This window comes from Ctenopharyngodon idella, chromosome 12 (genome assembly GCF_019924925.1).
Source record: "Ctenopharyngodon idella isolate HZGC_01 chromosome 12, HZGC01, whole genome shotgun sequence".
Taxonomy (NCBI): domain Eukaryota; kingdom Metazoa; phylum Chordata; class Actinopteri; order Cypriniformes; family Xenocyprididae; genus Ctenopharyngodon; species Ctenopharyngodon idella.
Genome location: NC_067231.1, coordinates 30,936,797 through 30,961,701, shown reverse-complemented (window position 1 = coordinate 30,961,701; position 24,905 = coordinate 30,936,797). Strand labels below are relative to the sequence as shown.

The following is a 24,905-nucleotide window of genomic DNA, read 5'->3' as shown; positions in this document are numbered from 1 at the left end:
ACAGCTTTAATGAAAGAGATCCGGTTACAGCTGAGCGCAGGGGTCATCTGATCAGGTCACATGACTGTATTCATGTTCGTCAAATTAGACACATGTCAACAGGGACAGTTGAGTAACAGTTCCTCATCCTCAAAAACAAAACATGAACTCTATCCAACTAACCCAACTACAGTAACTGATGAACCTGTGCTGTACTTGTGTTGAGCTGCACGAGGTTTCATCTGACCCCTGACACACACACACACACACACACACACACACACACACACACCTGCTGTATGGAGGTTAACTGCTGTCACCATGGTTACAGACCATCGCTGTAAACTGGAGAGGAAATGACTCACGAATTAACTTCCACATGCAAACACACACACACACACACTTAACCCAGAAATCTTAGTTTTACAGTGACATTTAATATAAAAATGTAACTAAAACATTAATCACAGTTGTACTATAGTATACAGTAGACACAGTGGTATTTGTCTTAAACATAGTAATCACAAAATTACCCGTTTTTACTGCAGTAATATAGAGTTATTCAGCTCTAGTTTACACATATCAAAACTATCCTCTCCAAACAGACTGACTAAATCATGGAAAGATTAATAGATCATATTTGATCATCATGTATTTGTATATTGTCACAACCTACCAATGGACAACAAATATAAGTCAGAAATATTTCTATAATCCATGTTTACATTTTGTATTTTAAACTGATGTTCATTAATGTTTATTTCCCTATAGAACAAACAAACAAATACAATTAGATGATTTGATAATATTTTCTGATGGTACTGTACTTCTCCTCCATGGCAACTGCAGCATCTCGTGGCATATGAATAAGTCATATGATTGGACACACCAGGAGCGTGTGTGTGTGTGTGTGTGTGTGTGTGTGTGTGTGTGTGTGTGTGTAAACATTGGCACTTTAGGTGTGTGTGAGAGATACATTATCCTGCGAGTGATATACGATACGTTATAGAATTGTGTGTGTGTGTGTATGTGAGTTTGTGTGTGTGTGTGTGTGTGTGTGTGTGTGTGTGTGTGTGTGTGTGTGTGTGATGCATCAGACAGAGGCAGACAGATTCTGGGACTCGGGATAATCTGCTCTGGTTTAAGTCTCTGCTCTAAGCCGTCGTACAATCACAATCCCAGTAACGTTCCTCTACATGTGCCGCCCCTCGCCATCACAAAACCCTCTAAACCTCACATGAGATTATTACAGCCGAACCGCCCGTTTCCTTCCCCCTCGTCGAGTGACGCCCATCATCCGTGAGTGACATCTGATGGATCAATCCGCCTCTATGAGCCAATCACAGGGCTGGGGGGGGATCTAACTGCTATTCAATATGTTATTTAAAATAAAAATGCATGTTTGCTGTGTTTGTTTGTAGGGGGTCGGGCGGGTCAAGAAATAAAAATAACATTCCAAAAATTGCGTGTGGTTCGCAGGTGGATGAGAGATCAGTCATTAATGTGTTGGTTTTAATGAAGACACAGAACTCTCATTTCACGGTCAAACGGAACGAACGAGCGTCACTCTTTTACTTTCGTTTTAAACAACAACATATCTCTCTTTAGAGAAAACCAATCAAGGAAAATGTATTCCTAGAGCACCTCCTAGTGGTCATTATATAAAACACAAAAGAACCTACATGAGACATTGCTGAATATCTTAACAGCTTTAAAGGGTTAGTTCACCCAAAAATGATAATTCTGTCATTTATTACTCACCCTCATGTCGTTCCACACCCATAAGACCTTCGTTCATCTTCAGAACACAAATTAAGATATTTTTGATGAAATCCAATGGCTCAATGATGCCTGCATAGACAGCAAGACAATCAACACTTTCAATGCACAGAAAGCTACTAAAAACATATTTAAAACAGTCATGTGACTGCAGTCGTTCAACCTTAATGTTATGAAGTGATGAGAATACTTTTTGTGCGCCAAAAAAACAGCTTCATGAAGCTTTACGAATCTTTTGTTTTGAATCAGTGGTTTGGAGCGCATATCAAACTGCTAAAGTCACGTGAACTATTGAAATTTCGAAACCCTTATGACTTAACGAAGCCTCGTTTACTGAAATCATGTGATTTTGGTGCTCTGAACCACTGATTGGAAACAAAAGATTCGTAAAGCTTCATGTAGCAGTGTTTTGAAATCACCCATCACTAGATATTGTTGAATAAAGTCATTATTTTGTTTTTTTTGGTGCACAAAAAGTATTCTCATCACTTCATAACATTAAGGTTGAACGACTGCAGTCACATGACTGTTTTAACGATGTCTTTAGTAGCTTTCTGAGTATTGAAAGTGTTGATTGTCTTGCTGCCTATGCAGGCCTCACTGAGCCATCAGATTTCATCAAAAATATCTTAATTTGTGTTCTGAAGATGAACAGGTTCTTACGGGTGTGGAACGACATGAGGGTGAGGAATTAATGACAGAAATTTACATTTTTGGGTGAATTAACCCTTTAACTAATAATATACACAAGTTTAACAGAGATTTTTCTGTTAAGAGTGTTTTCCAACATTATGATGGAAGCAATTTTCCATAAAATTTGTTTTAATATGGTCAAATTCATGCAGATTCAATGGAGTTCATGTTTTATTTATCATCAACTAATTTCAAGATCAAAGACCATAATGGAAGAGAGAGAGAGAGAGAGAGAGAGCAGCATCAGCACTGGTGATATCATTCAGTCTCACTATGTGTATATATATATATATATATATATATATATATATATATATTACAATCCAGTTCAGTCTGTCACTAACTTTAGCTCTGTGTGAACATCCTGTTGATTTTCTTGTCATGTTGGATTATAATTCATAAAGCTTGACAATATGGCACCGCGAGAGACTAAAGAGGTGTCGGGCGTCTGGACTCACCAGCACGCGTCCAGTGAGCGTCTGAGCAGAGATCATGACCCCGGCCCAGTCCTTCACAGAGGTCATCCATCCCACCTCGCTGGCCGCCGCCTCCGTCTCCCGCTGCCCGCCTGCTTTAATCACGCCGTCACTGAGGACCACCGGGTTACTGACCCGCTGCACGTCCTGCACACACACACACACACACACACACACACACCATCAGTGACCATGGAGAGACGAGTGAATCTCATGAAGCTTGTCAAGAACACACACATTTCATCACAAAATCAAAAGAAAGAAATATTAATGTTTTGCAAAAAAGAACATGACGCTGATTTTAGCAACATTGCTACATTATAATGTCAACTGAGAATTTTTCTTCCTTGAATTCAATTACTGTAATAAAAATAAATATTTTATTATTAAAATAATTATATTGAAATAAAATAATTATAATTAAATAATTTATTCAGATTTAAATAAAAAAATATCATCTTGATATGGTTTAAATGACTGCATTACAGTAACTGGAATCTAATGAGAAATGTATTAAAAGTACACTATCCGAATGCATTACAGTAATGGTAACTTGGAGGGAAACGTGTTCAATTGTCATAAATATAACGTCACAAAGCAGAAATCTCCTGTGAGATGGAAACATCTAATATAAGCTTACAAAAAATAAGAATAAATTTATTAAAAATGACTCATAGGATAGTTGACTTGTCAGAGAGCATGTGAAAACAATAAAATATCTAATAAAATGTACTATTTTTTGAAAAATGTATATTTTGTATTGAAGATGAGTAACAGTATTCAGCATTTTATTTAGACATTTAGACATGAGGAGCTGATCAGATAAAATAATGAATTGATGAAATTAGCTGAAAAGGAAAGTCATTGCTCTTGCTCTTTTGGCTGACATTTCAGATGAAATCTTAATTATTATTTATAAATAATCAAGATAATGAGTAACAACAGTGCTTTCCTCTCATTTTAACCCTTGCAGTGTGGCTGTGCTTCATCTGTAAGCTGGTGATCTCCATGAGGATTGAATCATTTTATATTTCACTGTTATTATGCGATGTGGAACTGCTCAGAAAGCATTTGCAGTATCATACGACGGCCCACATATGATGTTTAGTCTCTGACAAACACACGTGACCTTCACCTGCTCCTCTATTCCACTCACACACTCGCAGCGATTCTCCACATGCAGGCTTATATTCGGTCGTGTGTCTAAAACAGGACCTCAGCGCTGGAGTCCGGTGTCACGGTCCAACACGCCGGCCAGAGAATGCCACATATGTGAGACGCGTAACACACGAGCAGTCGGTCTTACATGCCACACTGAAATACACACGCTAGCGCCGACCTACCGACACACAGACACATTCACACGCCCCTTAAACGCTCTGTAAATACTGTAAACACTTCACCACTCCAGTTTCATTTCACTCACAAACATTAGCACCAACAATCACCATTTCACTTCAATAATATCAAATATTTCCAAGGATATTACATGAGAAAAACGTAGGGGATGGTAAAAAGTGTCCCTATAGAAAACTGTTCAAAAGTTTGGAGATTTTTTAAATGTTCAAAAAAATGTTTTCTATGTGAATATATAGTAAAGTGTAATTTATTCCTGTGATCAAAGCTGAATTTTCAGCATCATTACTCCAGTCTTCAGTGTCACATGATCCTTCAGAAATCATTCTAATATGATGATTTGTGATTTATGATTATTATCAGTGTTGAAAGCAGTTGTGCTGTTTCAGATTTGTTTTTTCAGGATTCTTTGATGAACAGAAAGTTCAAAAGAACAGCATTTATGTGAAATAGAATCTTTTGTAACATTATAAATGTCTTTACTGTCACTTTTGATCAATTTAATGCGTCCTTGATGAATAAAAGTACTAATTTCTTTCAAAAACAAAACTTTTGAATAGTAATGTATAAAGTTGGTTGACGTCAGCTGAAAAGAAAAGCGATTTTGAAGACAAACGTGTTTTTGTTCTGTTAATTCACAATTAAAACAGGAACACGAAACTAAATAAGCTCATTTGGATTTCATGTTGATGATGATCATCTTTCATTTAGAATAAATACTGCAATATTCCATTAAAATCAGATTCTCATATTGAGGAGAATCTGTGTGGATCTGTAGGTCATCAGACGCAGCGGCTGTCAGCACTGAGACCCGAACAGAGCCGAGAGAAACCACAGACACGCTTAATCACATCACACTCCACAAAACCAACAAACACACGCATCAGAAAATAAGAACAACATCAGTCAAAATATAGATTCTAAAAGAAGAAGATCATTTTGGATACAAACTTCACTATGATTAAAGTCAGAATAAAAATCTAAATGGACAATGCTTGTTTTTATGGAATATTGCAGTTTATTCTAAATGATTTATCATTGTTTTAAATTCATGTTCCTGGTAATCTTGAATCAGAATATCTTCTCCCTCTTGCAGCATCTCTTCTCTTCTCTGATGACGAGGGCGGGGCAACCTGTCACTCACATGAGATCCACCAATAGCAAACCACAACCATCCAATCAATTCCCCACAGACAAAATCAAGCCCCGCCCTACATTTGTTCTTGTTTGAGAAGCGTTTCACTCAGATATACGGCACAATAGAGAAGACGACGATCAACTTCCATTTCATGCGATTTTAAAGAGTGTTGTTGTTTTCTGTTTTCACAATACAAAGCAGATGCATGATCAAATACGTCAATGTTCAATAAAGAAATGCATTAATAATAATAAATCAGAAAAAAAATCTAGTACAGTTATAGATGTATTCAGAGCTGTACCCATTACAAATCAGCACCAGCAAACACATCCAAAACCTTTCTGACCTTAAAATACAATACAGATCATTCCCTCCTCTAAACACTTTTAACAAGCGCAGCTGCATTCAACAGCAGATATATTTATGCCTGACAGACGGAAGGAAGACACTGCGCTGACAAATCACACGTTCACCTGGACCCTACGGACACACTTGAGCTTTAACAAAGTAAATATAGTATAAAAAAAAAAAAAAAAAAAAATAGTACTAGAATAACAAAATCCTAATAAAATAACACCAACCAAAAGGGCTTTGATTCGTGCAGAATTACAGTAACAGCGCATTAGAGCTGCTGAACTTTGCTTTTCGTCTGTTGATGACATTTTGTTGAGTTGACCAACATCTCCAGTTATCAAACATCTCTGAAATCATATTCAGAAAATTTCATCTAAATTCTGCCAGATAAGTTTGAAGTATGATAAAACACACGTGTTGGTAAAATAAACATGATCCTGCGTGAAGCCAAAGGAATCTGAGCGATTTTACAACAGCGTTCGGCTCACGACGCCAAAAAAGGAAGAAACATCCATTTCAGCTGCGCCGATAACAGTCGAGAAGATTCAAACGTTAAACCAGTCAGGCTGAAGTTTGTGTGACGCATTTGTGTGTTTGTCTAAACCGTTACTGAGAAACACCTGGAATACACACACACACACACACACACATCACTGTTAATACTACAGACTGTACAGCATCTCTCTGAAGACGTCTACGATTAAAGATACAGCGGCTACTAAATTATATTGAAGACTTGACCTCGAGGGCTCTTTATAGGCAGTATTTCAGGGACTGTAAAGTTATTAGCAACACAATTTTCCTTTTTTTAGTCAGATGAATCCTTCTCAGAGAAGACAATCCCTTAATGTACTGCAGCCAGATCTTAAATAATTCCAAGATGGTGGATAAAACATTAACAATTTTGATTAAATGTACACTACTGGTCAAAAGTTTAGGGTCTGTAAGTTTTGAACAAAAAAAAGAAAAAAAAGAATTATAACTTTAGTTTATATAGCATATAATAAATATTGCAGTTTATTAAGAGTCAATTTTGAAATGTCAACTAATAGCGCATTACAGTCAATGCAGAAAAACACTAAGGAATTAATTAATCTTTTTTGGAGTTTGGAGTAAGGGGTAAATTTGCATATCGTCAGCATAAAAATAATAATTAAGACCAAGAGACTTTAATAACTGAACCAAAGGAAAAACATAAATATAAAAAGTAAAGGGCCAAGGACAGAACCCTGAGGAACACCAGCTCGGGCGAATTAAACTTTTATTCAGCAATAACACATCAAATTGGTCAAAAGTGACAAAGACATTTATAATATTACAAAACATTCATATTTCAAATAAATGCTGTTTTTTGGAACTTTTTATTCACCAAAGAATCTTGAAAAATAAAATGTATCACAATTTCCACAAAAATAAGAACTGTTTTAAACACTGAAAACAACTAACTTGTAATAATATTTCACAAATTTACTGATTTCCCTGTATTTTTGATCAAATAAATGCAGCCTATTTTTAATGCCTATTGAAATCCTTTGAATCACTTGAAATGGAGACCGCTGCCTATATAGAGCGTTTCAAATCAGTGACTTATAAGGGTGTGTCGTCAGTAGACGGGAGGCTCACTAGGGTTTAAAATGGAGCCAGTGGTTATTTAAACAGAAACAGGTAATAACTCTGACGGTTAGCAGATCCAAACACAGCTGGCCTTGGCCAGTCACAATCAATCGCTCGCTCTCAGCTTTATTAGCCATCAAAGACACAATATTTATGTCCTATATATTTATGTGTGTTTACTCTTTGGCGGCTGAGATTTAAGAGCCATTTGGTGTTTGGTTTAAACTGACTTGATAAAAAAATTGGAGAAAAATGGAGAAAGTGAGCGAGGACAGAAGCTGCGTATATCCAGTGATCAGTGTCAGACTGAAGAGCCGCTCACAATGACTCTGATGTTATCGCTGCAGGTCTCCGAGCAGCTGTACTGTTGGGTGTAGTGGACGTTTCTCCTGACGGATGCTCTAATCGCATTGGTGAGCCGCACAACTGGCCATAGCTCTTGAAAATCAGATCACAATTGGGATGTAAGAACAAGACGCCACTCTAATTGGACAAGAAATCAGTTTACCATTATTACAGTAAAAAAAGTAGAGGGGAAAGTGTGTGCTATCTTGTTAAATTGTGGTTGATTGTTCAACAAGTCAATTTCCCAGACGACCACATGAACGCTTATGAGAAAGATCTAGTCACTGGATTTGACGTGAAGTTTACGAGGTTCATGGCAAAGTTTTGTTTGAAGTAAGGAGGCACTAATAAACACACAACCTTAACTACCACAGACCGAGATGAAACGATGCAAATGACAGACGGTGAGCTTACAAACACCACATAAAACCTGCCATTAACACACACCGTCCTCAGATCGGGAACGAGCGACCGAAGGACTAATTGGCTGCGCGCTGCAGATCTGTCCGGCCTAATGATCTCGCCTGAAAATGTCGCCCAGAAATGCTCGCTCTTTATAAATATTTAATTTAAAAGATGGCAAAGTTCAAAGAAAAATGGCCGGCAGTGATGGCAAAGATCCCTCGCTCCAATTAATTCTGAAAACGTCCCTCATGAATCAAAGAGATGAGCTCCGCCTGTAAAGCACACAGGAAAAAACGCTAATGGGAAACTACAGCTGCTTGAAACACGTCCAACACGTCTAAAACTCCTCCCGCAAAAATTAAGCCTATAAATCTTTTCCCTACGGGACTTACACAAGTTATGCCAGTTTCATCCGTCAACATAACAATACAGTCAAAAAAGAATGACATATAAGCTGCTTTTACATTTAGATTACACGCTTGTTAAATAATAACAGGTCATAACATCAATGTTCATATGAATATACCCGTCCTCAGCCATTCAATCCAAAGACAACATGATGATAAAGTTAATTAAGTTTGATAAAGCTCCAATAACGGCACCAAAACACTGTTTAGCAGAGGAAGATGCAGAACAACAAATTGTTTTCCATAATGGCTCGTTTCCACTGAGCGGTACGGTTCGGTTCAGTACGGTACGGTACGCAATTTTTGTCGTTTCCATTGTCAAAAGTTGTGAATGGTACCCTAATTCCGAACCGTACCACTTTTTTGGTACCCTTTCGTTGGGGTACCAAGCACGATACCGTACCAAAAGGGTGGAGCTACTCTCTGCCGAACATTGATTGGTTGACAGAGAATCGTCACTTGCGCGAGCTACAAGGGGAATGACAACACAAGTGCATTGATTATCTTCACTTCATGTAGGCTATATAACAAAACAAAAGATAAAATACAACCCTGCCTCTTTTCATTTTCATTTAAAAAATATGAAACCTATTAATGTGTGGCTCAGGCAATATGTGCATATGTACTCTGATTATCTTCACTGTATATGTAGCCTATAATAAAACGAAATAAGACAAAACCCTCTCTTTTTGTTTTAATTACCAATAATGACCATTATAAAAGTATAAAGTATGAGAAGCTGTACAATAAGAAATAAAGACAAGCAAACAATTCAGTCAAACGAACAAAGTCAGCGCTCTAGTACAACGGTAAAGTTAAATAAATATATAAAGTTATGAAACTTCACTTTGCCCTCAGCCAAAATGATTTGCCCGCGGTAACAAATTATAAATTCATGAGACCAAAGATTGCCCGTCATACACAAGATGAATGATATCTCGTTTTTAACCACTACAGAGACATCTGAGCCAGCGGCAAACGTCAGAAGGACTAGCCGAGGTACAGCTGCTCTCGGACGGGTACATGAGCGCTGAGCGCCCGGATCTCACAATCAGATCGGATCAATTTTTCAAATAGGTGCTATCTTTATAAATAAACCACAGATTTGAGCTTTAAACAACTAAATTCTCGCCTAAAAAAACTTTTAAAACTACATTTCATGACACAATGTTTTTAAAATAGGTGCTGCTGCATGGACGTCTGAACTTTGCGTACTTGGTATTGTGAAACGCCGTATGCTGGTGTGCAGCAAGCAAAGCTTGTCTTCTTCTTGTGACAGACAGCCTCAAGCTGAGAAGCAAGAACAAGATCTGCTGTATCCATTGTTGTTTACTGTGTCGTTTTCTTCTTCGCACGAGAATGACGTTGATCGCTACTGTCCGGCTACACCACGCCTATCAAGTGAGGGCACTGTTGGCAGTGAAAACGCAAGCCTGATCAGGGTGTACCGTTCCGAACTGTACTGAACTGAACCGTACCGCTCAGTGGAAACGAGCCAAAATTGTGAGCCAATGGATTTGTTGTGGCTCCAATCACGATATTCATTTACAAAAAGAAAAATAATGCAAAAATGCAATTTATTTTAATGCAACTTCTTCTCTTCCCTGTCAGTCTCCTACACTGTTTATGTCGTACAGACAGTGCAGCTTCCGTGTTCTACATCAGAAGAGAAGAGATTGTTGAATAAAGTTGTTATTTTTGTTTTTGCGCACAAAAAGTATTCTCGTCTCTTCATAACATTAAAGTTGAACCACTGCAATCACATGACTGTTTTAATGATGTCTTTAGTACTTTTCTGGCCTTGAATGTGGTAATTACGTTGCTTTCTATTGGGGATAAAAAAAAAACTCAGATTTCATCAAAAATATCTTAATTTGTGTTCTGAAGATGAACGAAGGTCTTACAGATGTGGATTGACATGAGGGAGAGTGATTAATGACAGAATTATCATTTTTGGGTGAACTAACACTTTAAATAAACAAATACATATATTAAAGAAAAAATAATACAATAAAGTAAAATAAATGTATTTAAAAAAAATAAATAAGAATTTACTAAAAGAGATCTTAGAACGCACTTAAGAGGTTATGAAAAGTGAATAAACAGAAATTTGATTATGTGGCTATTTTGAAGTATTATTTACATAAATGTTAGTCTTACTATTTGTGATATATTTTTTAATTAAATTGGACATATTATGAAAATCTGACTTTTTCCATGTTTAAGTGCTATAATCAGGTCCCCAGTGCATCTACCAACCCAGAAACATGAAAAAGGACAACCCAGTCACTTTCACAACCTTTCTCCGCAAGCATGTGAAAAAACAAGCCGCTCAATCCTCATTTTGGCTGCGTGAGATTCTCCAGCTTTGTTGTTGTTGAGCGACCGAAGCACGAGCTGTTAAAGCTCCGCCCTCTTCTGGAAAGGGGGCGGGGAGTTTTGTTTCAAATAGTATGAGTGGAAATATATTGATTTCATACAACAATTTAAAGGGTTAAAGGGTTAGTTCACCCAAAAGTGTAACTCACTCTCATGTCGTTCCACATCCGTAAGACTTTCATTCATCTTTGGAACACAAATGAAGATCTTTTTGATGAAATCTGAGAGCTTTCTGTCCCTTCATATATAAACACACACACACACACACACTTTAATAACAGACTCAGTGAGTCTCTGGGCTCTTGACCCGATTGCTCTTTGGACTCCCTACAATTACAGAACTAGTTATTTTAATTGCAAGTAATTTCTTGTGTCTTTTGTTTCTAAACTAGACAACAGCCTTTACACAACTACTCACACACACACACACAGCATCTGTATTTCTCTCTGTACTGTAATTAAATGCTCAAATTAGAAACCCTCGTTCAATCATACGATCATGTCCTCAAACAAACTTCAACGATGTTCCATCTGGAGAGGCTAAATTAGGCAAGGAAACTTTTCATTTGGCAAAGTCACATTCATCCACATTAAAAGTGAATTCGTATCATTTATCAGCCTGGCCGGAAACATCGCCGCTCCGACAGACTCGTTTATGAACGCGAGTTATTCCGACAGGGCTCAGTTTAATGGCTGAAGACTTCTGAAGTTAAAATACTCTGGAATGGTTTTCACCATCTCAGCTCTTGGCCGGCCTGAATCCATATCCATCAGTCTGAATAATAAAGCATAACTCAGAGCTCACAGCAGGAGTTTGGGCCATTTAGTTAATTAACTGATAAAGGAAGTGCCTGACGTTCATTATCAGAGCTGCACCTCGTTCCTGAAAACTCTCTGATCAGCATAATCTCACATATCCAGTGGCAAAACATCCGCAGACGCACACGAACACTCACAACACGAGGTGTGGCCCAAAAATTCACAAAAACATGTAAATGTGTCCCGGTTTCAGCTGCTCCGACTCACCGGTGACTGTTATGTGTGGGAATGCTGTCTGTCTAACTTAATTCTGCAACATCTTTCAGCCAATCAGCATGCAGTGTTTCTGGCTGCAATAATAACAATTAAACGCAACTAAAAAAGGAGGGAGTTTCCAAGTAACAAACACATTAAGCTCAAACAAAACATATGACAAGGGACAATATATATTTTTAAAATTTGGTTTTGATTATCTCATAATTTGGGATGAGATAAAAAATTAATAAACTAAATTAAATGAAAAAGCAAATATATAATAAAAATTACTGTATTAGAACAATTTACACAAATGAATGAATTATAATTAATGAATGTTCTTAAGGCAGGCCTTTAGTCCCCAACTACATTGTGCGCACGTTCTTTCATTTCAATAAAAATTAATATTTTAAATCTGGTGTGCATCAAAACATTCATAGAGATTCCCTCCACCCGCTTTAATCCAGTCAATAACCGTTAACGACCGTTAGTGCTCACGGACAAAATAAACACTGTATTTACAGGAGCGGCCGATGCGCTCGCTTCATTCTGTTCACGCCGTCATCACGACTAACAAGAAAACAAGTATTACAACCACTGTTTATATGATAAATATAGACGCAGATGTGTCACAACCGACTGTCAGAAGCGGTGCTTTCATTCAGGGAAAAAAAACAGAGAAAGAGAGAAACAGAGAAATAGAGAGAGAGAGAGAGAGAGAGAGAGAGAGAGAGAGGGGGAGGAGAGCGGCGGAAGGGAGGGGAGGGATTGTGAAAGTAGATTTGGCGTTGACCTCCTTCTTAATGGTGTTCCACTAATGAGACTGTTTATGTGATTGGGGAGAGAGAGAGAGAGATTGTGTGTGTGTGTGTGTGTGTGTGTGTGTGTGTGTGAGTGAGTGAGTGAGTGAGTGAGTGAGTGAGAGAGAGAGAGAGAGAGATTGTGTGTGTGTGTGTGTGTGTGTGTGTGTGTGTGTGTGTGTGAGTGAGTGAGTGAGTGAGTGAGTGAGTGTGTGAGTGAGTGAGTGAGTGAGAGAGAGAGAGAGAGAGCTTTTATCCGCATGCCAGACAATGTGCAGACAGACCCCATCCTCCCCAAAACAATAACACGCTAAAACACACATGCGCACTCACACGCTAAACACACACATTAAAAACACACACACGCTCAAAAAAACCTGAAAAACAGAGACAGACAGAACGATAGATATAAATATATAAATATAATATCTATCTATCTATATCAACAACAATAGTGCCTTTACTGTTACTGCTCTCATTAATATGATTTAAATTACATTTAGAATTTAAACCTACATTAAAGGATTATTTCACTTTGAAATGAAAATTAGCCCAAGCTTCACTCACCCTCAAGACATCCTAGGTGTATATGACTCTCTTCTTTCTGATGAACACAATCGGAGAAATATTAATAAATATCCTGACGAATCAGAGCTTTATAATGGCAGTGAACGGGATCAGTGAGTATGAGCTGAAGAAAGAGTCTCCATCCACATCCATCCATCATAAACATACTCCACACGGCTCCGGAGGGTTAATAAAGGCCTTCTGAAGTGAAGCGATGTGTTTGTGTAAAAAAATATCCATATTTAACAAGTTATGAAGTAAAATATCTAGCTTCTACCAGACCACCTTCTGTATTCAACTTACGAAGAAAGTGTGAAACTCTCACAGTTCACAAAGCTTACGCTACGTCCCACACCTTCCCTATTCAACTTACGGAAAAAGATTAACTAACGCGACGCCAGTTTACACTTTCTTCGTAAGTTGAATACGGAAGGCGGTCTGGCGGAAGCTAGATATTTTACTTCATAACTTGTTAAATATGGATATTTTTTTTACACAAACACACTTAACACTCCGGAGCCGTGTGGAGTACGTTTATGACTCACTGATCCCATTCACTGCCATTATAAAGCTCGGATGTTAATATTTCTCCAACTGTGTTCATCAGAAAGAAGAGAGTCATACACACCTAGGATGTCTTGAAGATGAGTAAAGCTCGGGCTAATTTTCATTTGAAAGTGAACTAATCCTTTAATTCTAACAAAAAATATTTTAGCAAAATATTTTAGTCAGAATTATTGCGCTCCTATTCTACTGCGCTCCGTCCAGTAAAGTCACGGTAAATGCTTTTTAATATAAAGCATTCTCATGTTTCTGCTCCACACACACACACACACACACACACACACACACACACACACAGCTCAAGCTTTGACAGACGTCTCATTTTACTCTTATCATGAGCTTTTCTGCGGTTCAGGAATAACCGTGTCTATCCTGCTTCCTCCTCGTTTCCTCACTGTGACTAGACAAACTACGTTTCTGGGGCGAGTTGCATAAACTGCTAAGACTAGTCTTACATGTTAGTCATCACACTGTTTTCTTTCAGACTGCTTATAACTTTTTTAAGTCAGTTACATAAAAATGTAGATTGGTCTAATTATAGGGCTGCAACAACTAATCGAAATCAATTATTATTGATAATGAAAATAATCGACAACGAATTTGTTTATGGATTATTCACGTCTGCGCGGCGTGCTCGGACACCATCAGCCAGTCACGTCACTTTACTGTAGTTAATAAACCATTTCTATGGACAAAAAACGCATTTGGAAAACAGATGAGCTGCTGCGGGAAAGGCACACGATCAAAACATGAGGATGCTTTATATTTATAAGCGTTTATCGTGACTTGCGCATCAAACGGACGGAGCGCAATAATTTTGACTAAAATACACATTTTGCTAAAATATCTTTTGTTAGAACTTAAATGTAGGTTAAAATTCTACATGTAACACAAGTAATCATATTTATGAGAGCAATATTGTTGGAATAGCTCATTAATGTAATATAATTACTCTGTCCAGACGAGTGAATGAGTGTGTTCCTCACACCTCACACAAGTTCACATTCTGTGCTTTTGTTTATTATCGTTCTGCTTTAACGAGCAATCAGATGTTTTAGGTTTAGTATGTGATGTTTGTATTTTAACTCTCTTATAATGTACAGCCTACATAGATCACTGGCCTATATTTGTTTTCATAGGCTTCATATACACTGTTTGGAGGACAGCAGTGGGCAGGATGTGGAATAAGAGTTGCTGCGTCTCAATTCGCCTACTTATACTATACCCTAGAAGTATGTACTGTTTTTGAGAAGAAAAAAGTACATACTTTTGAGTGTGCAGCAGAAGAGTATGCCAGCTTCGGGACATACTACTTCATCATAATTGCATCTTTAACGGACGCTCTGTCGCTTAGTTACGTGCAACCTGTCATCGTTAAAATCCTCCACATTCAATTAAATTTATCTGCCAGTCGTGGGTCTTTCATGTGGAGAACTCTTCTCAACTTTGTATAATGAAGCATTTAAGAGTTAATGACCAAACGCATCATTATAAAAGTTCACAATGCATTTTTAGATCTTTTCGTCAAGTTAGGCTACTACTTATTAATCACTCAAACCCCTTTATCTTAACCGTTGGTCTCGCACTTCCATCATGTTTGTAGTTTTAACACTTTTTATTCGTGTTTGTAGTTCTTTGTCCAAAGCGCAATGGGTTGTGGGCAATATTAGCTGTTAGAGTGTTCACGGATCTGCACTTCGGATTCTAACCGGAGAAAGTAGACCATCCGGGTATCTTTGGAATACTCATTTCAACATACTACGATTTGGGACACACTAATTCTAATTTCAAATACTCTTCAGGACAGATAGTATGTGAATTGGGACGCAGCAAGTGTTTAAAATAATGGACTAAAATTAATCTCAGATGGACTCAAACACTGAACTCTGGGACAGCGTCATGGTTAATGTGTGTGTGGACAGACGGCCTTTGTTTGTCCAGTCTGAGAGAACACACACACACACACACACACACACACACACACACACACAGATCTTATCTGCGTGTTTATCTGACTGCATATAAACCTCACCATCACACACACACACACACACACACACACACACACACACACACACTCTATTCAACTCAAACAAGCAGACAAAATCACCTATTAAGGTATCTTTGATGGAGAACACAATCCCAGAATGCACTGCAACAAGATCAGTGAAACGATTAACCGAAAACATGACAAAAAATTAGGCTATTAATAAATAGACTATATATTTATCAGAGTATCATGTTGTTAAACTCTTGTGCACTATCTGTATAACACAGCGAGCTGCTGCCTATAGAGTGTCCAGATCGGTCACTTGTGAGGTTCTTTATTAGTTATGATGCTGTTCACACTGTAACCGGTTTTTCCGTTCCATTGTTGTTCAGTGTCAACACACTGCGCTCGTGACGCTCTGAAACACTGCGCTCAAGTTAAAATAAGTTCAACTTTTAAAAACCCGTCTCTCTCACTGACCCGTGACAAACACCCAGTTTATACACTGAACAATTAATATTATAAATCTAAAATTAGTAGTTAGATTATTATATATTTTTTCTATTTATTTATTTGTTTATTTAAATTTAATTTTTTCTTATTATTTATATAAACCAAAATTTATATTTATTTATATATATTTATTTTTATTTTACTCTAACGTATTTATTTACTTATTTATTATTATTACAGCTTTTCCCTCACGGCCCATAGTTTGAAAACCCCTGATTTATCATCCGTATCAATGCTTTAATTATGTGTGAGCAAAAGTAATTAGTAAACACCAGAATCCTGCAGAACATCAACATAATCAAACCCATCTGAAGCAGATCAGACGGTGGATTTCTATTTCTGGCTCAGATTGTGTGTGTGACGCCTGTAGATTCTGCATGTAAATGTGTTTATGGTGAAGAAACACACTCTGACAGGTGAGTGTGTGTGTGTGTGTGTGTGTGTGTGTGTGTGTGTGTGGTCTCTGGAAAAGCACAATTACATAAGGGGATATTTCCCAGCTCAATAATGAATATGCCGCCTGTTGCTTAGCAACAAGCATCTGATTCACGCACACTATAGGAGAGTGACATGGCAGTTTGAATGAGGAAGATGCATGTATGAAAACAGAGAAAGTGAGAGGAGATGGACAGATAGAGAGGTTAAATTAACACTACGTTCACTGGATCGGCCAGATGTAAATCACTGTGAAACGAAAACATGTTTCAACAAGTACTGAGAGGATATTTCACCCAAAACAAAATGACATTCTGTCATCATTTACTGGCCCTCACGTCACTGCATGACTTTCTTCTGTGGAACATAAAAGAAGGTATTTTGAAAGTCAATGTTGTTTTGGACCCCGTTGAAAAGAAATGTCTTCTTTTGTGTTCTGAAAAGATTTGAAGTTATGACAAAGTCTGCTGAGGCAAAGTCAAGTGAGTTTTTTCTTCCGCATCGAGGGATTTATTTAGTAAATGTCTTCAGTAAACGATATATATATATATATATATATATATATACACACATACAGAGGGGGAATAGATCAGATTCAGATTTCTACAAAGACATCATTTTTTTGTAAGCAACATCTAACCAGTGTCCAGTTTTGACTTATATTTTCAATGTCTGCTGTATTGGACGACACAATTCAGAACAGTCACAGATGAATCATTCACAACAAGACCAGAAACATGTATTAAGAAAAAAGCAGAGTGAATAAATATTGATTTCATGTTGACTTTCAATCAGCCGGTTCGATCAGAGTCGTGTTTCAGTGGAACAGGAGAAAAAGGCTTCCTGAAATGTCTTGCAGAATGAACACAACTATGTTTGACAGGCCTGTAATGAAAGCAACAGCTGTGGTGTGTGTGTGTGTGTGTGTGTGTGTGTGTGTGTGTGTGTGTGTGTGTGTGTGTGTGTGTGGGCAGACTACACAATGGCAGTGAAAACTCAACCTATTCCTGACCACTGGCTCCATGTCAAACATGGGGAAAGACGCAAGCAAAGCTCTCGTACGTCTCTACTAACAGAACAGGCGGCTCTCTTCTCTCTCTGTGCTCCAGCATTCATGCAGCTACAGGTGTAAACGCATAATTACACGCACGGCAGGCTATACTCAAATAGATTGCTTAAAAATCACTCATAAGTCTTCAATAATTGTTTATACTGAGGAACAAACAAAACAACAATATTGTCAAATTAATGAAATCGCAGCATGTTCAACTACAATGTGTGAACACAGTTCCTCAAACTGTTTCTAGTATCAACAGGAAATCAAAATAGACCCTTTTTCCTGTTTTAAAGGGTTAGTTCACCCAGAAATTGAAATTCTGTCATTAATTACTCACCCTCATGTCGTTCTAAAGCCGTAAGACTTTCGTTCATCTTCGTAACACAAATTAAGATCTTTTTGATGAAATCTGAGAGTTTTCTGTCCCTCCATTGACAGCTACGCAACTACCACTTTGACGCTTCAAAACATTCATAAAGAGATGTAAAAATAATCCATATGAATTGAGCGGTTTAGTCCAAATTTTCTGAAGAGACTCGATCGCTTTATATGACGAACAGATTGAATTTAGGCTTTTACTTGCATATAAATCAATAAACATTGAACAGCGAACATAAACAGAAGCTCAACCGAACTTGCTTCACGTGCTGCACAGCCTTTTGGCTAATTCTAACACAAGAATGAACCTCATTGGTTCTCGCGGAAGTTCAAACGTGCTGCGTAACACGAGAATGAACCTCATTGGTTCTCGATGAAGCTCAAACGTGCTGCGTAACACGAGAATGAACCTCATTGGTTCTCGATGAAGCTCAAACGTGCTGCGTAACACGAGAATGAACCTCATTGGTTCTCGCGGAAGTTCAAACGTGCTGCGTAACACGAGAATGAACCTCATTGGTTCTCGATGAAGCTCAAACGTGCTGCGTAACACGAGAATGAACCTCATTGGTTCTCGATGAAGCTCAAACGTGCTGCGTAACACGAGAATGAACCTCATTGGTTCTCGATGAAGCTCAAACGTGCTGCGTAACACAAGAATGAACCTCATTGGTTCTCGATGAAGCTCAAACGTGCTGCGTAACACGAGAATGAACCTCATTGGTTCTCGTTGAAGCTCAAACGTGCTGCGTAACACGAGAATGAACCTCATTGGTTCTCGTTGAAGCTCAAACGTGCTGCGTAACACGAGAATGAACCTCATTGGTTCTCGTTGAAGCTCAAACGTGCTGCGTAACACGAGAATGAACCTCATTGGTTCTCGATGAAGCTCAAACGTGCTGCGTAACACGAGAATGAACCTCATTGGTTCTCGCTGAAGCTCAAACGTGCTGCGTAACACGAGAATGAACCTCATTGGTTCTCGTTGAAGCTCAAACGTGCTGCGTAACACGAGAATGAACCTCATTGGTTCTCGTTGAAGCTCAAACGTGCTGCGTAACACGAGAATGAACCTCATTGGTTCTCGCAGAAGTTTAAACGTGCTGCGTAACACGAGAATGAACCTCGTTGGTTCTCGTTGAAGCTCAAATGTGCTGCGTAACACGAGAATGAACCTGATTGGTTCTCGCAGAAGTTTAAACGTGCTGCGTAACACGAGAATGAACCTCATTGGTTCTCGATGAAGCTCAAACGTGCTGCGTAACACGAGAATGAACCTCATTGGTTCTCGATGAAGCTCAAACGTGCTGCGTAACACGAGAATGAACCTCATTGGTTCTCGCGGAAGTTCAAACGTGCTGCGTAACACGAGAATGAACCTCATTGGTTCTCGATGAAGCTCAAACGTGCTGCGTAACACGAGAATGAACCTCATTGGTTCTCGCGGAAGTTCAAACGTGCTGCGTAACACGAGAATGAACCTCATTGGTTCTCGCAGAAGCTCAAACGTGCTGCGTAACACGAGAATGAACCTCATTGGTTCTCGTTGAAGCTCAAACGTGCTGCGTAACACGAGAATGAACCTCATTGGTTCTCGCAGAAGTTTAAACGTGCTGCGTAACACGAGAATGAACCTCGTTGGTTCTCGTTGAAGCTCAAACGTGCTGCGTAACACAAGAATGAACCTCATTGGTTCTCGATGAAGCTCAAACGTGCTGCGTAACACGAGAATGAACCTCATTGGTTCTCGCTGAAGCTCAAACGTGCTGCGTAACACGAGAATGAACCTCATTGGTTCTCGTTGAAGCTCAAACGTGCTGCGTAACACGAGAATGAACCTCATTGGTTCTCGCAGAAGTTTAAACGTGCTGCGTAACACGAGAATGAACCTCGTTGGTTCTCGTTGAAGCTCAAATGTGCTGCGTAACACGAGAATGAACCTGATTGGTTCTCGCAGAAGTTTAAACGTGCTGCGTAACACGAGAATGAACCTCATTGGTTCTCGCAGAAGTTTAAACGTGCTGCGTAACACGAGAATCAACCTCATTGGTTCTCGATGAAGCTCAAACGTGCTGCGTAACACGAGAATGAACCTCATTGGTTCTCGCGGAAGTTCAAACGTGCTGCGTAACACGAGAATGAACCTCATTGGTTCTCGATGAAGCTCAAACGTGCTGCGTAACGCGAGAATGAACCTCGTTGGTTCTCGTTGAAGCTCAAACGTGCTGCGTAACACAAGAATGAACCTCATTGGTTCTCGATGAAGCTCAAACGTGCTGCGTAACACGAGAATGAACCTCATTGGTTCTCGCTGAAGCTCAAACGTGCTGCGTAACACGAGAATGAACCTCATTGGTTCTCGTTGAAGCTCAAACGTGCTGCGTAACACGAGAATGAACCTCATTGGTTCTCGCAGAAGTTTAAACGTGCTGCGTAACACGAGAATGAACCTCGTTGGTTCTCGTTGAAGCTCAAATGTGCTGCGTAACACGAGAATGAACCTGATTGGTTCTCGCAGAAGTTTAAACGTGCTGCGTAACACGAGAATGAACCTCATTGGTTCTCGCAGAAGTTTAAACGTGCTGCGTAACACGAGAATCAACCTCATTGGTTCTCGATGAAGCTCAAACGTGCTGCGTAACACGAGAATGAACCTCATTGGTTCTTGTTGGAGCTCAAATGTGATGCGTAACACGAGAATGAACCTGATTGGTTCTCACACGTCATGCAATCATGCTTGAGCTTTCGTTTACCACAACTGATGTGTAAGTTGATGAATATTTACATGTGAATAAAAGCCTAATTTCAATCTGTTCATCATCGAGTCTCTTCAGAAAATTTGGACTAAACCGCTCAATTCATATGGATTATTTTTACGATCTCTTTATGAACTTTTTGAAGCGTCAAAGTAGGGCTGGGCGATATGGCTGAAAACTGTATCACGATATCAGTGTTTCATATCGGTCGATATCGATAATTATTGATATTTTTTATGACCCATTTAAAATAAGGACCAGGAGAAAAATATATTACATTTAAACATTTTTATTTTAAACTTAACCTTCCTCTGATCATAATCCCCTGAGTTATTAAGACAGAAATGTCAACAACCATGGAAAACTCAAATAATTAAAATGTTGTGCGGTGTTGCAGCTACAGATGTTGTTGGTTGAATACGGCTGTGCTCCAAAGGGTGAGCGCGGCTAAGGTGGTACATCAAGTTCGTGGTATTACCAGTCTTGGCGGGGACGACGGTCTTGCATAATTTGCAGACGACATTGGTCTGACTACGGTCAGACTTATAATATCCAAAAAACTGCCATACTGGCGAGCTGACTTTTCCTCTTTTATTTACAATTTCCTTGCTCGCTGCGGCACTCATTTTCTGCTTATCAGTCGCCGGTTACTGAAGAGGAATCCAGCAGACCAGCACGAGACAACGATATGGCGCAACCAAACATGATACTGTTACATGATTGGCTGTTAGCGTGTCACTCCCTACGTTGCTAGGTTACCAGAGAGCGAGTGCCTTTGTTAATGCAACCAAACTTGCTTCGCAACCTCTGTTTTCTTCCGACAAAGAATAAAAAAATATTGAATGTTTTATCGAACACATTTTTTATTGATATCGATCACTTGTCTATCGCGATACATTTCGTTATCGTTTTATCGCCCAGCCCTACGTCAAAGTGGTAGTTGCATAGCTGTCAATGGAGGGACAGAAAACTCTCAGATTTCATCAAAAAGATCTTAATTTGCGTTCTGAAGATGAACGAAAGTCTTACGGGTTTGGAATGACATGTGGGTGAGTAATTAATGACAGAATTTTCATTTATGGGTGAACTAACCCTTTAACTCATTCCTGGTCTTACTGTGAATGATTAAACTGTACATGTTATTCCAAAGAAACAGAAGTTTGTCCTTCCCCACCTCTGAAATGACTTTCCACTTTAGCCCGTATCATTGATGACTATTATCTTCATTTTTATATCAGACACTTTTCACTATCCAATCAACTATAGATATAATCAAGTGCTGCCCTGCATTGTTTTCTAACAAATGTCCATTATGGATGTAAACTGGGCTATAAACCGTGTCTCATGTTGATTTGATCTCTTACAGCTGTTGGTAGACAAGAAACCACTTTTCCAGGAACTGTGACTTTAAACACAAACCATATCTAGTATTAGCATAGCGACCTCTCAGAACACCTTAGCAAATGTCTGTGGCGCAACTGAAAGCAACCAGACTTCAACTTTCAGGCAAGCCAAGATTCAAAGTTTGTCATAATTTTCTATTTGCAGTACAGGGTTCCCACATTTTTTAAACAATTATTACTTTAGTAAGAACCTGAAGCACAAAATTATCATGGAAAGATTTACTCTACTCAAGCACTCCCAAAAAGAGATAATAAATATTTTAGAGCTGAGCAAAACTACATTTACATTCACACAATTAGCAAACTTCAATCCGAAGCGACTTCCGGTGCATTCGTGGTTTATATTTTAACAGCATCAAGACGTTGAAAAGCTGTGTTACAAGAAAGGAGATCAGTGAAAACTTTTTCATACATTATCATTCAAAGGTTTGGACACATACACTCATTCCTCACCGTTTCCTACATGTTAAAATAATCGTCAAGTGATGTAAACTCTGAAGCAGCACAAATATGATTAAAACTGAATTAAAACTCTCCTGTAGCCCTCTCTGAGCGCCAACTTTATGAGGTGATTTTAAACAATTGAAGGAAGAAGATGAGCACTTCGTGATGCTTCTGCTCTAACATACCTAAAACATTTATTATAATTATATTTTGTGTGTGTATGTGCGCGCGCGCGTGTAGTAACTGATGTCCGTTACTGTCACTGGACCGTTAAAATTTAAACCATCGAGGCGGGAACCGTATTTAACCCAACTGCTGGGTCATACTGTCACTAAAAAATATATCCCAACAAATTTTAAGGTAACCCAACATAATGACCCAATGTGTTTAACCCAGAACCACCATTTTTTTTTTGTCTGTAAATGCATTTCTCTTCAGATAACGAGGCTTTTCACATCCTGAGAGCATCTGCGATGGGCGCCCAAACTTTTGACCTAAAAACAGGTGTCATTTACCTTCTTTTTACCCTTGCAGTGGCAGCACACCGTCCACAGGTACTTGAGAGTCCTCCACAGCAGGATGATGAAGAGACCCCCAAAGAAAGTGACCATGGAGGAGGCGAGGAAAGCCCACCACATCCTCTGGCCGTTCACAGGGTCACAGGGCACGTCAGAGGTGTAGGGGATGATCACATCCATCTTCCGAACCGAGGACGGACCCGCTTTTGAATTCTCGATGAAATTGATCATTATTGTGGAGAGCTGCTTCTCATCACCGTCGTCATCTTCACCTTCTTCAGTGGGGAGCATCGAGCGTCTTTCTGGAGATCCCGGCAGCGCCCCACACCTGACGATCAGCCATGTTTGGCAGGGCGGACAGCCCCGCGTGTGTGTCCCCGTGTGCGCGCACACTCCTCCCGCCGCGCTCTCTGCTCTCGCCCGCTCTTCGGTTCTCCACGCACCCAGTGACGCGCGGCTGAGAAGTCGTCCTCAAAACGCACGTAAACTCCTATTAGAAAAGCGTCGGTACGTCTTTAAACGATGTCGTACTGTGGATATTTATCATGACGAAAAACATTCCCCCGATTTAAAGCCTGCGTGACCGCCGTTTCCCCCGTCAGTCCGGCGCTGATCTCCCCGTGCGCTCTCTGATGGACAGACCGCTGTCTAATCACCTCGCTCTCATTCGGTAACGTGTTGCGTTCAGATCCGATCTATTCATTCGGCGCGTTTAGGGCAGATTTACAGGTACCGGAGGGCGGAGTCAGTCAGTCTGATGCCCGTCAGAACGTCTCCAAACCCAGCAAGTAGTCCATCAATCGCTCCCATTGTACAGACATCTGCCGTCTTCAGAAAAACATCATCTATTTTCAGTGGGTGAATTATGTGAGGGGGTGGAGGGGGACGCTTAAAACATGATAAAATATTTAAAACGCTTCAGTAACCACAAAAAGTACGATTTCAAGTTAAAACGCTGGCACGCATGAAGCCGCTTTAGCCCGAGAACGTAACCATGGTAACAGCGTTATATGACGAAAATCGAGTGGTGTATCGAAAATATATATATAGTTTACTGTCATTATTATTAATTATTATTAACTTACACAACAAAATATAATCACAAAACATTATGCTTATTTTAAAATGTCTTCGTAACAGTTCGATAAAATAAACATTTGCGTTGAGCGAGCGCGAGCTTTAGCCAAACTGCCATATATATAAAAATACTCTTTTAAAATAACCAAACTTTTTCTTCTTTTTTTTTATATTGAAATGTGGCATATTACGATATAGCTATGACTTTAAAATTAAAAGCGTTGACAAGTTTAATTTACTACATGATTTAAAAAATAAAAAAGCTGCAATTTCTACAAATATTCTCAATAATCAGTTGTTTTAATTGTTAAAGTCTTATTGCGTAACATGAGCTCTTTTTTCCTTTTGCTTGATAACAAATAATCTTCCCACTGCCATATGATACTTTCGTCATCCAGAAATAATATTTCACCTGATATTTGAAGTTTATATAATCCTCATTATGATGATCGGTGAAGTAGGAT

At 39.0% G+C, this 24,905-nt stretch overlaps 1 protein-coding gene and 1 long non-coding RNA gene across 15 annotated transcripts in view; both read right to left on the bottom strand.

Annotated features, from left to right (window-relative positions):
• The window catches only part of LOC127523192 (calcium-activated potassium channel subunit alpha-1), a 79,031-nt gene extending 54,699 nt beyond the window's left edge, over positions 1-24,332 (bottom strand). For 5 of the 12 annotated variants that reach the window (XM_051913613.1, XM_051913619.1, XM_051913615.1 and 2 more), the window contains exons 1-2: positions 23,362-24,331; positions 2,910-3,074 (exon numbers count right to left, since the gene is read on the bottom strand). In XM_051913613.1, the coding sequence (XP_051769573.1) occupies positions 2,910-3,074; positions 23,362-23,655 (459 nt within the window). In that variant the 5' untranslated portion in view covers positions 23,656-24,331. Of the gene's footprint in view, positions 1-2,909; positions 3,075-23,361 lie in introns of all 12 variants that reach the window. The other 7 variants (XM_051913622.1, XM_051913616.1, XM_051913625.1 and 4 more) reach the window with 4 other exon arrangements.
• Positions 18,751-20,652, bottom strand: LOC127523227 (uncharacterized). Of its 3 annotated transcripts, none has more exons than XR_007932831.1 (4): positions 20,592-20,652; positions 20,031-20,081; positions 18,909-19,316; positions 18,751-18,857 (listed from the first exon to the last, which is right to left on the bottom strand). It is a non-coding gene; the product is annotated as an uncharacterized LOC127523227 (long non-coding RNA). The 3 variants fall into 3 exon arrangements; XR_007932832.1 differs by lacking the exon at positions 18,751-18,857 and having other exon boundaries at positions 18,874-19,112; positions 19,215-19,316; XR_007932830.1 differs by lacking the exon at positions 18,751-18,857 and having other exon boundaries at positions 18,874-19,316.
• Positions 24,333-24,905: the final 573 nt, after the last annotated feature.